Source organism: Cydia amplana, chromosome 8 (genome assembly GCF_948474715.1).
Source record: "Cydia amplana chromosome 8, ilCydAmpl1.1, whole genome shotgun sequence".
Lineage (NCBI taxonomy): Eukaryota > Metazoa > Arthropoda > Insecta > Lepidoptera > Tortricidae > Cydia > Cydia amplana.
The window spans coordinates 15,291,282-15,308,514 of record NC_086076.1 but is presented as its reverse complement, the minus strand read 5'-3'; the positions used below and the strand labels follow the sequence as shown (position 1 = coordinate 15,308,514).

Below are 17,233 nucleotides of genomic sequence, written 5' to 3'. Positions count from 1 at the left end.
CCAACTCAGTTGGACACAATGAAGTGATGAAACAACGTATCACAGCGTCGGAATGTCGGAAGCGAAATAAGGGGTTTATAAGTCTGTCTATCCGATCGTCGGTAGTATCTTCTTAGTAGTTTGTGCACGTATCTAAGAGCTTCAAGAGTCAATGACAAAGTAAGTACCTAATGTCATCTTTAATGTAAAATTTAGATGAAAATAATATGACATTTACAATGACACCACCACGTCTACCGATTCCCACTACTACAGACTTCCATTTCTACAGAATCTCAATTGCGGTGCCAAAACAGAATGCCAATTTTACAGACTCTTTATCGTACTGCCTGGAATGCCCACTGTTTCTTTTAAAAACATTTCCTTCATAACTTAACTAGACGGAGGCCCGCTTCGCGGGGCTCCTATTTCTGGGCGGTTTGCGCTTCGGGCATCTGAAGCTACCTAACGAACCTAACCTACTTACCTATTGATTTAGTGAGACATCCGTGAAAACATTACACTTTGGGGAAAAACGCGAAGGTAGGTAGAAATAGGAGGCCCGCGAAGCGGGGCTCCGTCTAATTAAGTTGTGAAGTAAATGTTTGTTGAAAAGGAACAGTGGGCATTCCAGGGAGTACGATAAAGAGTCTGTAAATTTGAGATTCTGTAGAATTGGGAATCCGTAGAATTACGAATCAGTAGAGTTGGGAAACTATAGAAATGAAAATTTGTAGTATTGGGAATCTATAGTATTGAGAATCTGTAGAAATGGGAATCTGTAAAAGAAATCTGCAGAATGGGGAACAAATTGCGTCCACAACTCCACATCGAGCATCGAACGTTTACTATGATATTTTTGCATTTTTTGCTTTAACAGATTAATAGTTGCATCCCAGTCATTAAGCGTATGCCGTTTGTTCGGTATCCCGGAGCGGATGGTTGGGCGTTTTTTTTTTTGTCCCCTACACTTTTTTTTTAAATTTGGGATTTTTTATGTTATTTCTACTCAGAATTACGAGCTCTTTCTATCCTAATAGGAGAAAAAATGTGTCCCAAAATTTCCATACATTTTTCGATCTTTCCATTCCGCGACCGCCATACAAAGTCTATGAAAAATGGTGATTGGTGACGTAATGGAAATAAAAACCATAGGACACTTTTTTCTCCTTCGCCCGCCCGCGCTTCGCCCGGTTAATGTGACTGATTTGCCATAATACTTTCTACGTCAAAAAAATAAGGAGAGACAGGGAATGCGGAATGTGGTATCATGAAAACAGCAAATCTGTAACAGAAACATATTTATTGTCATTTACGAGTATCAATTACATTCCACGTGATCTGATTGCGTTTGCTTATTTACAATCAGTTCAATCAAGCAAATAGTGAAACTTGCCAACTGCAGTGATAGGTTCAAATTATAAAAGGATGGATATTTTTTCCACAGGCATAAAATTTAATTTATTGCAATTATTTTAGTGATGAGATAACATGGAGATAACAGCATTTTGAAGCTTAAACCTTGTACAACATAAGACACAGCACAGACCTTCTTTTATGTGCGTAACGTTAGCCAAGTGAAGGTCAAACTTACTATCAACAATCACAATATAACGAGCCCCCTACAGTCTACCGTATGTTGGCCAGGTTGGCCTTCGTTTACAGTGTATACACTGTGTAGTCTGATTTTTATTGTCAAAACATATTTAAGTTAAAGAGGGTAGAATCAGATACTGGCAAGCTAACACGTTTATCAAATGCAACAGCTCCGTATAAATTAGAGATAGGGAAGATGTGCTGTGTACCAACCATGCAGCGCACTAGCTGAGTGTAACTCGTGTGCAGGGAGTGTCTTGCTTTTTAGAAGTATTGTTGCATACAAAATAGCTAATTAGGAGCATTTCAATTAAAAATACAATTTACAAAATATACATTTTACTTATCATAAATTATTAGTGGACGGATCTTAAACAGATATAAAAACGGGTCACAATATTATTAAATAGATTTTTTATTTATATCTTAATTCCTGCTTTGATGAAAGCTCTTAACTATCTAAGAATTTATTGATACCTATTTACAATACATATTTAAATTTGATAGAATGTATAATTCTTCCGCGAGAATCATGTGTGTTATGTATATTTAAAAAAACCCTCAATTTTTTGCAGTTAAGAGTTCCATCATAGCACGCGCAAAATTAACTACTTACGGACGAACGTGCAATAAAATACTCTTCCTTATTATAATCTAAAGGTGTTACCCCAACTAATCAATTGTTGTCAACTTGTCAATGCCTCAAATAAAGTCTTTAGAGTTAGACCGAGGTAAGTCTGCAACGATTTTGATAGCACACGCAGTGCAAGTGTTATTTATACGTCAGAATTTCATAGAAGTTTGACGTTTGAAAGGGGAGTGATGGGCAACTAATGCATGATGAGACTGTTATTGTCCCACAGTCCTATATGGCTGAGATCTTCTATTGTGTAAAAGGAAAGATAAATCTTAAAGAGTTCCCATCTCGATAGGTGCTGATACTTTAGCATGTTTCCTTCTGAATATACAACGGTAGCTTATGTTAGACGGTTGATTAGTTATTCGACGCTTTTATACTTTATAAGTCGACGATATCGTCCAGGATTATAAAAGCGTCCAATGAAGTAACACCTTAAATCGTCCCAAAATCACTAGATCACTGAGTAGAAGGACGTGGCGACAACGTTGGTTCCTCGCAAGGTGAGTGGCGTTCTTCTGTGTTATACTTGTATTCCCTGTCTCCGTGTTCAGGGCCCGGAGGCGTACCACGGCCTTCTGTGACTGGGGCCGCTTCTAGAGGAGGTCCCGTGGGACCGAAGGGCATGTTTTCGGAGTTGTACGCTACGTCACCGGCACCGACGTATTCAGATGGTTGGTAGCCGTAGCTGTTTAAGCTGAAACAAAATCGCTTGCTTATTCGTAATTCTAACCTATTATAAATATCTACAAAAGGACCCAATACATATGCATAGATAACGATAACGACTTTAAATTTTTCGGTGTTGGCTGTAGTGGGCCTTCAGGCCGTCAATTCATGGTAGGCTTCGGAACACTGATAATTTTGAATAATTTAATTACAGGGCAGACTTACAATTATTTTGGTCATATTATGGTCAGTTGAGTTTCAGATAAATGTATATTTAATTCGCTTACCTGTTAGGCCAATATGAAATATCTTCAATGGGGTGGTGTGCGTACGGTGCATACGCATGCTGATAATAGGGCGAGTGCTGCGCTGGCGTCTCGTACTGGAAACAAGCAATATGGCAACAACATTATTAATTGAAAATATAAATTTTCTAAAGGTTGTCCGGAAGAGATCGCTCTTTAGACTTAAGATCTCCTTTTGTTTATTTCTGTCTTTATGTAGGTATTATGTGTGTTTCCTTATAAATTAATTATTTTGAGTTTGTGGCGCACCAATACTGGCTGCCTACAACCCGTCTATAAGTCTACGTCAACGTGTCGGTCATGTCACTTCGACAACTAAATTTTCCTTCTGCGATACGGAAGCCTAAATCTTATTTAATCCTATTGTAATATATTCGCTGTAAATATTCTCTCATTATATGTAAATATTCATCATCTCTATCTCCGCGTATTATTTGGTATATAAATAGTGCCCTAGGCAAGGGCACCATATTGGTGACCCCGACGAAGAAGAAGATTATAGAAGATTCGTTCCTCACGCTGCCGAACACCAAGCCCCTCTTCACGACATGCTAACTGGACCTAAACTGAAAAGTTCGTCTCCACTAACTTGGACAGATCAACAGTTAGAGGCTTTTCAGAACTGTAAGTCTAGTCTTGCAAACTCTACATTACTGGCTCATCCCATTATGGAAGCAGAACTTGCTCTTGTTACTGATGCTTCAAGCACGGCCTTGGCCGGCGTTTTACAACAATTTGTACAAGGACAGTGGCAACCACTTGCTTTCTTCTCAAAGAAGATGACACGGCAACAGACGCAATACAGCGCGTACGATCGGGAGTTGCTCGCTATTTACGAAAGTGTCAAACATTTCCGCTACATGGTCGAAGGCAGACATTTTGTCATTTATACAGATCATAAACCCATCACCTTCGCCTTTCAGCAAAAAGACAGGAAATGTTCCCCGAGACAATTCAATTACCTTGATTTCATTTCGCAGTTCACAAGCGACATCAGGCATATCTCCGGGAAAGACAACATCACCGCTGACACGCTTTCCCGTATCGAAGCCATTGCCGTGCCACCAGACTTCGAAGCCATCGCGCAAGCTCAGCAGGAAGACCCAGAATTACAAGAACTTCTTGCCAAGCAATCTTCGTCATTGAAGCTTGAGAAAGTACCCGTACCAGGTACCAATGTTTATTTATATTGTGACACGTCTCAAGCAAAGCCACGTCCGTTTATCGTCAAGCAGCATCGACAGAAGATATTCAACACCATCCATGGCATGAGTCATCCAGGTACGAGATCCACAATCAAACTTGTAACTCAGAGATTCGTGTGGCCATCTGTACGCAAAGATTGCGGTACCTGGGTACGTGCATGCGAATCGTGTCAACGTGCTAAAGTACAACGTCATACCTCCTCTCCTCTCGGAAATTTCAAATTACCAGAAGAAAGGTTTAGTCATGTACACATTGATCTGGTCGGCCCATTGCCACCTTCATCAGGATTCCGTTACCTTTTCACAGCCATTGACAGGTACACACGGTGGCCCGAGGCAAAGCCACTGTCTGATATCACGGCTGAAACGGTAGCCCATGCATTCTACGACATTTGGATATCGCGTTTTGGTTGTCCTCAAACCGTAACTACTGACCAAGGACGTCAATTTACCTCACGTATGTTTAAGGTCTTGGCAGAGCTTTGTGGTGCACAGCTGCGTCACACGACGGCTTATCATCCGCAAGCCAACTCGATGGTGGAGCGTCTTCACCGCTCCCTGAAGGCAGCCATCATGGCCCACAACAGCACGAGATGGACTGAGGTGCTGCCGATCGTTCTACTCGGCATAAGAAGTGCGTGGAAGGAAGACATCAAATGCTCAGCTGCAGAGATGGTGTATGGTGAGCCTTTACGCATCCCGGGTGAGTTCTTTCATTCTCATACCTCAAACACCCTGCAGCCTGATGATTTCGTCACTCAGTTGAAACGCCAAATGTCACACCTCAGACCTGTCCCCGCATCAAGGCACGGAAACAAATCAGTATTTGTTCATAAGGACCTAAGTTCATGCAGCCATGTTTTCCTTAGACAGGATGCACTGCGTGGATCACTAGAACCGCCATACACTGGCCCATATCGCGTGCTAAACAGAACGGACAAGACCGTCACATTGGATTTATTACGAGGACCAGTGACAGTCTCCATTGATCGTGTCAAACCAGCCTACATGTTGAACGATACAGCTTCACCTACAGGCACAAGTGCTAAGCCTACTCAAGCTGTTGTCCCGGTGAGAACCACTCGGTCTGGCCGGAAAGTAACCTTTCCTTCTCATTTTCAGGCAGGACTCTGATTCTCCCAGGGGGGTCCTGTGGCGCACCAATACTGGCTGCCTACAACCCGTCTATAAGTCTACGTCAACGTGTCGGTCATGTCACTTCGACAACTAAATTTTCCTTCTGCGATACGGAAGCCTAAATCTTATTTAATCCTATTGTAATATATTCGCTGTAAATATTCTCTCATTATATGTAAATATTCATCATCTCTATCTCCGCGTATTATTTGGTATATAAATAGTGCCCTAGGCAAGGGCACCATAAGTTTGTGCAATAAAGAGGATTTGTAAATTACATATCATTGGTAAGGTACATCCAGATCTCGTAAATCCACAATAAATCGCAAGCAGTCACTGATCCTTTCGCAAACGGTTCGCTCGAGAAGCGCATTAGTGATCGATTCGATCGAAATTAGGATGCAGGCTACTAGCTGCATCTTTATTGATTAACAATTGGTAATTATAATATAACAAATTCATAATCACATTGCTACTTTATGTAAGTAAATGTAAGTGAACTTACTTGAAGTGGATATAACGGTTGTGGTTGTGTGGCAGGGGGCTGGTACTCCAGCGGCGCAGGGTACGGGGGCGTGCGGTACGGTGACGAAGGGGGTGGAGGGGGAGAGCCCTGCGCCGGCCAGTAGCCGCTGCCGGACCAAGTGTAGCTGGCGGTGTTCGCTGATGTAGTGCGCTCTGAGCTGCTGTAGGTTGCTGAAATGAAATATTAACCTAAAATAAATGCATGTTTTGAAGTAAATCCGACCTACTTTGGAAGGAAGGCCTATTGAGGTAGATAAACAATGATCATCAACCAACGACCAATTATACCAATCTTCAACGTAGGTCTTTAATTGAGTCTTAAATCTTCTCGGGGCAGAGGTGTAGGGTTGGAGCCGGTTAGCTTTATTTGACGTTCATAAGCGCATTGTAATTTTGCGTACTTGAATAACCTATCTTTTTATCTTTATCTTATCTGTAGTCTGTTTACGAAATATAATGACTTACAAGGCGGTGATAGCGTCCGTGGCCGGGAGGGCGGCCGGGGTGGATATGGCGCAGGCCTTCGGGAAGCGGCGTTACTGCCGCCATACAAGGACTGCGATGCCACGAACCATCCGCTAACTGTAACAGACACAGATACGATCACGATCAGTTCAATGACTTCTGTTTATTTCTAGTTCAAAATTCTAGATTATTGCATTAATTCATTCCTGGCCTTATTATGGTTCTTGAATATGACGACGCATAGAACATACACATATGTTAAAGCCTTATTCTATTTTATTGTTGGTGATCATTGCAAGGAGTTGAGGTCTAGATAGGTTTCGCTATTGGACTTTTATTATTGTGGTCCACAGTAACAGCACGATTTTATCGTCATCGTCAACCAAACTAATGCTGGTCAACCAAATCTTGTCAGTAAAAACGGCGTGAAATTCAAATTTTCTATGGGACGATATCCCTTCGCGCCTACATTTTTCAAATTTGCCGCCTTTTTCGACTATCAAGATCTGGGTGACCAAGTATATTGTAGTTTAGCTAAAAGTTTATGAATATTCTCATTGGCAAATCTTATTTTAGAAATGTAAGGATTATTTTAGAATATAATATGCGAACATATATTTTTTGTTAAATAGGTACTAATAAAAACATATTTACCGGTTGAAAAGATCGTGAAACGAAACGTTTGATTAATGTCCATATTGGAGGCGGAGCTTTGGGCCCTTTGGGGCGTGGCCAACGCCAAAATTGCGAGCTAAATCGTATAATGTATAAAGGCCATCATAAAAAGAAAAAGTTGTCTATGACAACTGTCATCTGTCAAATAACTGTCAAAAGTGTCAAAGCAAACCAAGCAACCGGTTGGAATTCTTATTTGGATTTGTTTAACTCCTATTTGTATTTAATTCAGTATTGTTTTAATTTCCACCCTCTGCTCTTAACACTTCTCTGACGCCCTTTGGTCTAAATAACTACAAAGTATTGGACATAACTTCTTTATTCCGAGAATCCTTGTGAGTTAGTAAAAGTAAAGTACGCTCTACTACTTTCTCCCAAAAAAATGAACATGGCAAATAGGTTCGTGCAAGCAGATTCTAGTAACCTACCAGAAGTAAACACCTTGATGATCCTTGAATATGTTATAAGCAGCAACAAGCACAGTATTGATGAAATAAGAGATGTGAAACAATTGGCGTAAGTTACTTACCAATTACCCAATAATTGCAACTGACTAATATTCTGGGTGCCAAGTTCATTAAATTAAATAATATTCTTTTAATTTCAGGGCATCAGACGAAAATTATGTTATAGATGCTGTAGGATTCGTACAGCTTAAAAACAATGGCACTGAATGCCTTGTTAAGGCCAAAGTTGCCTCGGAAGAGGAGGGCGAAATTAAATATTACACTGTGACTGTTAATGTAAATGAAAATACTATTATTAACAGTTCATGTAATTGCCATCCTGAATTAGCAGGTAAATATTTGAAAACATTTGATGTTCTGCCACATAACTGGTCTTTGACAGCCATAGACAATGTCCAAAACTTCTAAGTTCCAGGGGCTTAAGACTTCATACATTCGGTGTGTATGAAATCTTAAGCCCGAGCGTCGTACATCGCGCGTGTGTTAATGCTTCCAAGGGACTTAGATGTATTTTTACTGCCGACTCAATTTTGCGTCTATGGACAGACTAACAGTTATATTAAATTGACTTATATTGACCAGGATATGAACCGTGATTACCTTTTGTATTGTTTTCGAGCTCCCAATATTTTGACCCAGTACAAAAAGCACAATACAAAGCAATAATCATAATCATAATGGTAATCATGGTTCATATCCCCGTCAATATAAGTCTAGTGAAACTAACCATGAATCATTCAAAACTTTTATAGTTAAATGCTTCTAGGAGGATGCAAACACAGTTTGTTGTTCATATGTTGGCTGGAAGTGAGATCATCAATACCTGAAAGCGCTCCGGTGCAATGTTTTTGGCATAAACCCCTATTGGGAACTAATTGTTCACTGCTTGCCAAGGACATATTTAAATTCTAAGGAGCGCTCAACATCATAATGTAAGAAAAGAAACTTTACAAACACTATTTTATACCATTCACCACAACTATAAATGTTATTGAATTGAATTGAAATAGAGTTTATTTGTGACACATACATTTAGCTACATTTTCTTTTACACTATGCAAGTTATCCATTTATTTATTTATGTTTTAACTCTTTTTCTGGTTCTTCTTCTTTGTTAGGCTGTCTTGGACATAGGCCACCTCCAGGCGTAGCCACTCCTCGCAGTCTTTTGAGAGTCTTATCCAGTCTTCAGGAAGGTCATCTTCCCATCTTTTGTACGGTTTACATTGGGGTCTTTTCTTTCCTCTTGGATACCATTCTGTGACATCTTTTGTCCATTTGTCCGGTTGTGAGCGCATCATGTGCCATGTCCATTTCCATAAATTTCAGACTGTAATTTTTTTGGTTTTAGGAGGATGCAAACACGCTTTTTTGTTCCTGTGTTGGTTGAAAAATAAGTCATCCATACCTGAAAGAGCTCCAGTCCAATGTTTTTGGCATAAGCCTCTACTGGGAACTAATTATTCACTGCTTGCTAAAGACATTTTCAAATTCGAAGCAAAAAAGAATGCCGATGAACAGCAACCAAGAAACCCTGATGTGCTCAAGAACTTTCTTGAAGAATGTAAGAAAAGAAACATCACAAAGTCTCTTATTGTGAAACATTCACCTCCACAGTAAATGCTGTTGGTAAGTGCTTATTGCTAAATGCACAATTATTATAAGGGATGAGAAGACATCCAGTTTTAATTTCATAATTTAAGTGAATTTAACATTCCAGTTTAAAAATGGAAGACACTCAATGTTTTATATTAACATGTGTAATACCTACTAGACTAGTAGACTATTCAGTCTTACCATAATGCGGTACCTACTTCTAAATTGAATACTTTGCACTAGTTTAATAGTAAACTATTAAAGCTCCGTGTGTAAAAGTTTAAACACAGTAAAGGTTTACTAGTTAGTTATACTTCACTGTAATTTTTTTGCAACATCAAATTTAGCAACTTGTAGTACATAAGTACATTTCTATTCAACTAAGTTTCTTTGTTACTGTGTCTCTAATTTTTATTATTAATATATTCATCACATTCTTAACAAAATTTTGATTTGCTTGTGTATAAATTTCCCAAATCATTTGATAATGGCGTTGTCCCCGTGGTCTCGGAGAAGACCACCACGTGCTTTGAGTCTTCTCCGAGACCACGGGGACAACGCCGTCCTCGAAACGTCGGAGGTAAATCTTAAAACTTAGATACGCGATTAAGTCCCGCTGTACAATTTATTATTGTGTAAAAATCGTGAAAGTTTAAATCAGTGTCATTTGATAATGGTCTCAATATTTTTAACCCTTTGTTTTAAAACTGTGACAAGGTATATTTATTTTGCATCAACCTGGGTTATAAAAGCCCAAAGTGACAGTGAGTAGTTGAGTACCTAGTTGTGAGCCACAGACCTACCACTGTCTTGATCATGCAAGTAACCTTAAGGTACTGAAGTATTTTGAAATCACGATCTACCGTTATATGCACACAGTATATTTTCAACATTTCTGACTAGGTGTTACTTACCATTTAGGAGAAAAAAAAATCACATTCAAAATTTTAAAAAAAGGAAACGCGTGTGTTGTGACGGACATTTTAAGTAGATACTTCATACCTACTCCTTGTTGTCTTTATAGATGTCGTAGGCTAACAACCTCTATCTATCTAAATGTTTGTTAACAAAGAAGTATCCACTTCATAATTTACTTACCAGAGGTCAGAAGAGTGGCGGAGGTGGGTCTCAAAGTTAGGTACCATCTTCAAACAGGTTATGGGCCCAGCTTACATTAATATAAATAATCAACAACTTACATTGTGGATATTGGTGCGGCGACGAACTTTGTTGCGGATAGTGCGTTCCCACAAAATCCCTCTGGTAATAACCTTCAGGCCTCTCCTTAGCGTCCAGGAACGCTTTGGCAAAAGGATTATACTTGATCTTCAGTGACGTCACTTCCTCGTTCTGGTACGCGGTGACCGCGATGAACTGGGTCTCAGGGAATGGGTAGGTCATGATGCGACGGAGATCCGTGCCCACTTTCACGAGATGGACTCTTGGTTCGTATTTGTGAAGAGAGTTCAGCATGATCTGAAAAAAATAATGTTTTATGAATGTAGGCAAGCGATATTGATTAATCTATAAGAATTATAGTCTGATTGAATACTACGGCTGTTTACACTGATGTCAATCAATCTGAAGAAGGATTGATAGGTAGTAACTAAAATTGTCTTGGGTTACCGCGATAGTTACTCATGAAATATAACTATAGAAACGGATTACGTCGCGTGTAATAAGTTTATAATTTATCCCGACGTTTGGAACCTTTTACAGCGTTCATGCTGGTCAACGGGTGACCACGTTTCAGGTAGTAACTAATAACTAACATAAGTAAATTATATCATGTTTGTGTCTACCTATTCTCGTGTGACAATGGTTGTTGAACTTTAACTTTTAATGAAATGTTATAGTTTTATAATGTGAATAATGTGGGGACATTTTCATTTGTTGTTTGCTTAACTTTTTCCACGCCGTGTCAAACACAAAAGCTGTCACTCCGACGCCACATCATTGAAGTGTCAAAACTGAAGTTGAACTTTATGTATATGCACGTAGGTCGATGTTTCTCTGTGGTCTGTGACCGATTAATCGGTCTTTGGCGTAGAACCTACGGTGCGAATATATCGGTCATTGGCGTCCAAAAGGTTAAGTCGCCTTGGGCTGTAAGTGAAGCATTTTTTTGACTCTTCAGGCCCAGGGGAAACAAGCTATTGTTTATTACACTACACGACGAACAAGAATAAAATAGGCATATCCATCATCTACAGTCATTTGTGCGAATATCTTGTAAAACCAAGCATCAAAAATGTCTGAATCTACGAATAGGTACGTTGTTAATCGTGAGCGTCTCATAGGTAAGGTAAGGTAGTAATAGGTAAACATAATTGCAGGTGACTGTACCCTCGCCTTTGATAGAGCGGTGCGGTGTGTATGACATTGCTTTTTTCATTGCCCATGTCATGTCCCTATGTGTGCAATGTTATAAACTATTTCAAATGAGTTTCTAATTTCCTAAGTAAATTTGTACATATGTCTTCATATCTTGCCGGTTAGAAATAAATAGGTATTCCTCAATTATAAAATACCTATTTAAAAAATGTGTCCTTTTCAAAATAAATCGGCAAGAAAACAGAAGAAATCGAGTGAAGGCTCACTGCCACGTCATGTCTGATGTTGATGTCTGACATCATATCGTAACTGTTCGGTTATTTCTGAACTTAAATTTCCGCACTATAGGTCAGTTATAAATTGAAAACCGTTAACAACCATTCGCTAGCATTCACAAACAATTGTTACTTTACACGTTTCAAATCTCGCACACTCTTAACAATAAAATCATAATCGGGCAATTAATACGCCATTAATTTTTGCAGAAGTCGTCTAATCTAACACGAATGGGACTAGCAAATATAGCATCGAGACAATAATTATTACAAATGATAGTGCGTACGCCGCTAAACAGTTGGTAAAGCTACAAAATTCACACCGAGACGCCAACATATGGATCTGGATGTATCTCATGTTTGTTTTCATGTTCATTCGCGCCATATCGCGTGAGAACAGAACTGGACTGTTGTTTCCGACAATCCTTTTCGAACACATCTTTTCAAACCAACCAACAAGTGTGATCTTGAGATCCGTAATAACTGCTTTGTCGGAGATAATATTTACTCTGGTTTGTCTGAAGAGATACGCTCGTATGTGATGGGAACACTGGTCAGTAGCGAGCAACTGTAGCAGTAACACCTCCACCACCTGCTTTCTATTAACGCAGATTAGTATTCTGTCAATAATGCCTTTTAGGAATATCGATGGTAACGGGAATCTATTAATATGGAGCAGTTTGATACATACGCAGTTGAGAAGCCGTTTTGAATCAGCCAGTTTTACATACGGTTCGTCCATTCGTCGTCATACATAAGGCATGGAAATTGTTCCCACAAAAGACGAATACAAAGTACATTTAGGAACGCATTTGCTGGCTAGTTTTAATACATAATACACACCTGTCCATTGCCATTGGTTTTGTTAGTGAGCTTGACTTTGGCGAAAGAGATGGGCTCCTTCATCCAGTGCGCTCCGAAGTTGGGACTCTCCGGGTGGATGTAGATGGCGTTCGATGGCGGAACCTCCGCTTTGCCCCCTGGAACCTGATAAAAGAATTCATGTCTTAAAAGAGAATGGCGTCCAACATCGACTGGAGAGAGAGACTCTAGAGTGCAAGACATCGACACTTGGAAAACAGAAAGGTAAGTTTTTCCTCAAGATACTTGAGTAATCATAAAGTGTCATTCTATGGAACTTGCTAACTATGTAAACAAACCCCCATATTAAAATTGTCTTTGGATGTCAATTTACTAGTGACTTTTGTTTACATAGTTAGGAAAGTTCCATAGAATGACACTTTAGCTTGTTCTATAAAATAAATTTGTACATGAGGCACGCTCGACGTCAAATTTTGTCAGCACAGTCTAGGCACATAATCCTACGGGACTATGTCAATTTGACCGTAGGGAACATGAAGCACAATACCCACACCCCAACGTGTTTCCAACGGTTCGAATCGGCATACTGTACGAACCAGAAGGGCACTGTGTAGGAACAGTACATGGCCGTCGGGTGTGACCACAGAACATTCCACTGGCACATGAAAGCAACACACCTAATGACTCCTTGGTTATTGACTAGCACGTCTCCAGGCTGTTTTGAACACGGGAACCGTTCGATTGGATTAAATACATACCCACTCCCCGTTGACGTATTTCCAGCGGTGTGAATCGACTTGCACAAACTCCAGCAGCACCGTGTACATGGCCGTCGGGTCCAAGCCGCTCGCGCTCACTTTGACCACGGGGAACATTCGGCTGGAACAAAAAGGTATTTAATTGAATTTGATGTTTTAATTCTACTACTACTACTACTACTACTCTCTCCCGACCGATTTCGAACACGGCGACTGTTTCAACTAAAAAACAGTCAAGTGCGCAGGAAATATTAAGGTGCGCAAGCGTACGCGCAGACGCAAATGCACACTCTCGTCGTCACCCATCTTGACCCAGTGGAGCGGAGAACCGATACGACCGGAGATGGAGTCAGATGCTGTGTCTGGCCGATGAAAACTATGCCCTCTATCATCGCCCTAGGCCATCCTTGCCTTCTTATCCCGCCGGGTCCACCAAACATGTTCATGATGTTTTAATTCTAACATGTAATACCTAGTTACTTATCAACAGAGTAATGCCTAAGTTTTCAATTCACCTCTCTATTCGTGTTGGTGTTTCAAATATGCTGTTATTTCAACGATAAATGGTGAATCGTTTTTACAATGTTTGATGAATTGGTTAAAATATTCGATTGGTTTCACGTTAAAATATTCGATAATACAATTAAGCTATCTGAATTAAATTACAAATTGTCTAAAATTTGATATACAAATATTAATTATGTTTTAAATACCTATCAAGTCTTTCTTGTCCGATTTCGTCGAAATACCTAAATATATTATGGATAACAATGACACTAATATTTCGTAAATGTGATCTCATCATGATTTCTATCTTTAGTTATGATGATGATCACACCTACCATACTTGTTTTACCTAAACGTTAAAACACAATAGTTTGGGCATAACACAATAAACATGGTAGGTACCTACTAAAATATGTAGTTAAAGGCAGCGTGGCAATTGATATAAGTACATACATTCCTATTTTTTACTCATCATATTTATAACGACGTTAATATTTGTATTTTTTGATTCTATATATTTATCATGGAATATTAAATCCTTTCCTTGTCTATAAATGGGACCATTCAAGGGCTTTCAAAGTTTCAAGCTTTCAAATAAACAAACATGTTATTAGCTAAAACGAGACATAACAAAAGAACAGTTAAAATTAATAATCTCTTTCTTTCTCTCGCTTTCTCCGTCGTCCTTTTTAGGGTTCCGTACCCAAAGGGTAGAAACGTACTACTAAGACTCCGCTGTCCGTACGTCCGTCCGTCCGTCTGTCACCAGGCTGTATCTCACGAACCGTGATAGCTAGACAGTTGAAATTTTCACAGATGATGTATTTCTGTTGCCGCTATAACAACAAATACTAAAAACAGAATAAAATAAAGATTTAAGTGGGGCTCCCATACAACAAACGTGATTTTTGACCGAAGTTAAGCAACGTCGGGCGGGGTCAGTACTTGGATGGGTGACCGTTTTTTTGCTTGTTTTGCTCTATTTTTTGTTGATGGTGCGGAACCCTCCGTGCGCGAGTCCGACTCGCACTTGGCCGGTTTTTTTAGGGTTCCGTACCCAAAGAGTAAAAAACGGGACCCTATTACTAAGACTTCGCTGTCCGTCCGTCCGTCTGTCACCAGGCTGTATCTCATAAACCGCGATAGCTAGACAGTTGAAATTTTCACAAATGATGTATCTCTGTTACCGCTATAACAACAAATACCAAAAATAAAATAAAATAAATATTTAAGGGGGGCTCCCATACAACACACGATTTTTTTTCTCTATTTTTGGTTGATGGTGCGGAACCCTCCGTGCGCAAGTCGGACTCGCACTTGGCCGGTTTTCTCAATTCTCTGTCGAGTATTAATTGCCCTAAAGCCTAATCTATCCGCCTTACCGTTTCGAACGTGACGTTGCGTTACGCGATAGTCCCGTTTAGTCAAAGCCTCTTCCTTGTTTGCAGTCGCTTAAAAACAAGCAAGAACTAGTGTAAGGAGTATTGTTCGACCCGAGACCTTACACCTCAAGGATAGGGCGATATCGGGCACGGACGGCGCTGGTTAGCCGCCCTGCGATAATGAGCAAGACCTACCCTGCTAATTGCTGAAACTAGCCGCGGCGGTTAGCACTGTTCTATATGGTCTCTCGTGATCGTACGGAGTAAACAGAATCATTAAACTAAATGAACCTAGTGCTGCAGTGCAACCTAGTGTGTTTTGATGACAAAAATATTAAAGTTAAAAATTTGATATCTCATGCGGGATTCGAATATGAAATGATATTCAAAATTGTAAAATAGGTACAGCCGCCATCAACAATTTCATTATTTTTGTTCAGATCATGTTGAAAGTTGATACTTATCTGACATTCGAAACCCTTATCAAATGGTAGTCAAATTGTAAAAAAGCGGCCAAGTGCGAGTCGGACTCGCCCATGAAGGGTTCCGTATTTAGGGGATTTATGACGTATTCAAAAAAAACTACTTACTAGAATGATATTAGAAACCTCAATATCATTTTTGAAGACCTATCCATAGATACCCCACACGTATGGGTTTGATGAAAAAAATTTTTTTGAGTTTCAGTTCTAAGTATGGGGAACCCCCAAATTTTATTGTTTTTTTTTATCTATTTTTGTGTGAAAATCTTAAGAGCCAACAGGAGTGGTCATTTCTCCATATAAACGTACTCGACTGTTTCCTCCGTGGGTTTTGAAGCTAAGAGCAATGATTTTTTCAACACAGATTAATATTGTCAATATCTGTGTCGGACCGTTTTGCTTTGATGGCCTAATTGACTATGCCGCAATGAGAGGCGTGCTATTCAAAACTGACATCAATTAGTCAAAAAAGCAAAACGGTCCGACACAGATAATGTCATAATCATTTAGATTTCCAAATTTGGTTACGATTGGTTAAGTTTTGGAGGAGGAAACAGTCGAGTACGAAACCTCGATTTTTGAGATTTTTACGCAGGATTTTTCGCCTTTTCCTTATCGCACTAGTTTTAGGAGCCGCTTCCGTTAGCGAGACGGGTATATTTACCTAAAATATTTAAATCTTAGATCCTGTTGGCTCTTAATGCGGTTCACAGAGTACATCTACTTACCAAGTTTCAACAGTATAGTTCTTATAGTTTCGGAAAAAAGCGACTGTGACATACGGACGGACAGACGGACAGACAGACAGACATGACGAATCCATAAGGGTTCCGTTTTTTGCCATTTGGCTACGGAACCCTAAAAAACAGCCACCATCTAGAATTTCTACGTTTTTGGTTTGATCACTGAAAATTTATTCATTTGTCACAATTGTATATTGTTTTTCTATTCCACATTTTTGGCGAATCGCGAGTTTACAGTTTGGGCGAACTATGAGTTTATACTATAGTAAACTTTAACGCACAAAATATGAAAAGATGTCCAATGGCCTACTTAATGCCTAAGGACATTTCCCTACCAGTCAACCTATGGTTATAGCTAAACAGAGCCATGTAAAAATGGTGTAATAGTAAGAAGAATTATAGTTTTGTACAGTGTAGGTACATACACTTTCCTAATACATAGTTACACTCGTACTAACATTTGTGGCTCAAGCTTTTTACTTCGAATATAAGCAAACCTATATAATTACGTACCTACAAATTATGTGCATTGCCCCATAACATGTACATCGGTTGATTAATGTTCCCTTACAACAAGTTTATGACCTCTCACTAACTTTGATGACCTACCTGATTATGCTCTCGGTGTAATTACTAAACATTATATTTTAGCTTTTAGCTTTATTCGCATCGTG

General features: G+C 39.5%; 2 protein-coding genes across 2 annotated transcripts in view; one reads left to right on the top strand and one right to left on the bottom strand.

Moving 5' to 3' along the window:
* Nucleotides 1-2,624: 2,624 nt before the first annotated feature.
* LOC134650098 (T-related protein-like) overlaps nt 2,625-17,233 on the bottom strand; it is a 32,318-nt gene continuing 17,709 nt past the window's right edge. The window contains exons 3-9 of the mRNA XM_063504928.1: nt 13,446-13,566; nt 12,709-12,852; nt 10,456-10,732; nt 6,519-6,635; nt 6,034-6,224; nt 3,169-3,263; nt 2,625-2,909 (exon numbers count right to left, since the gene is read on the bottom strand). Of these exons, the coding sequence (XP_063360998.1) occupies nt 2,672-2,909; nt 3,169-3,263; nt 6,034-6,224; nt 6,519-6,635; nt 10,456-10,732; nt 12,709-12,852; nt 13,446-13,566 (1,183 nt within the window). The 3' untranslated portion in view covers nt 2,625-2,671. The remainder of the gene's footprint in view (nt 2,910-3,168; nt 3,264-6,033; nt 6,225-6,518; nt 6,636-10,455; nt 10,733-12,708; nt 12,853-13,445; nt 13,567-17,233) is intronic.
* Nucleotides 7,535-9,314, top strand: LOC134650586 (uncharacterized). Its single transcript, XM_063505540.1, has 3 exons — nt 7,535-7,709; nt 7,801-7,991; nt 9,012-9,314. Exons 1-3 carry the CDS (start codon nt 7,576-7,578, stop codon nt 9,278-9,280), a joined length of 594 nt encoding a protein of 197 aa, XP_063361610.1. The 5' UTR covers nt 7,535-7,575; the 3' UTR covers nt 9,281-9,314.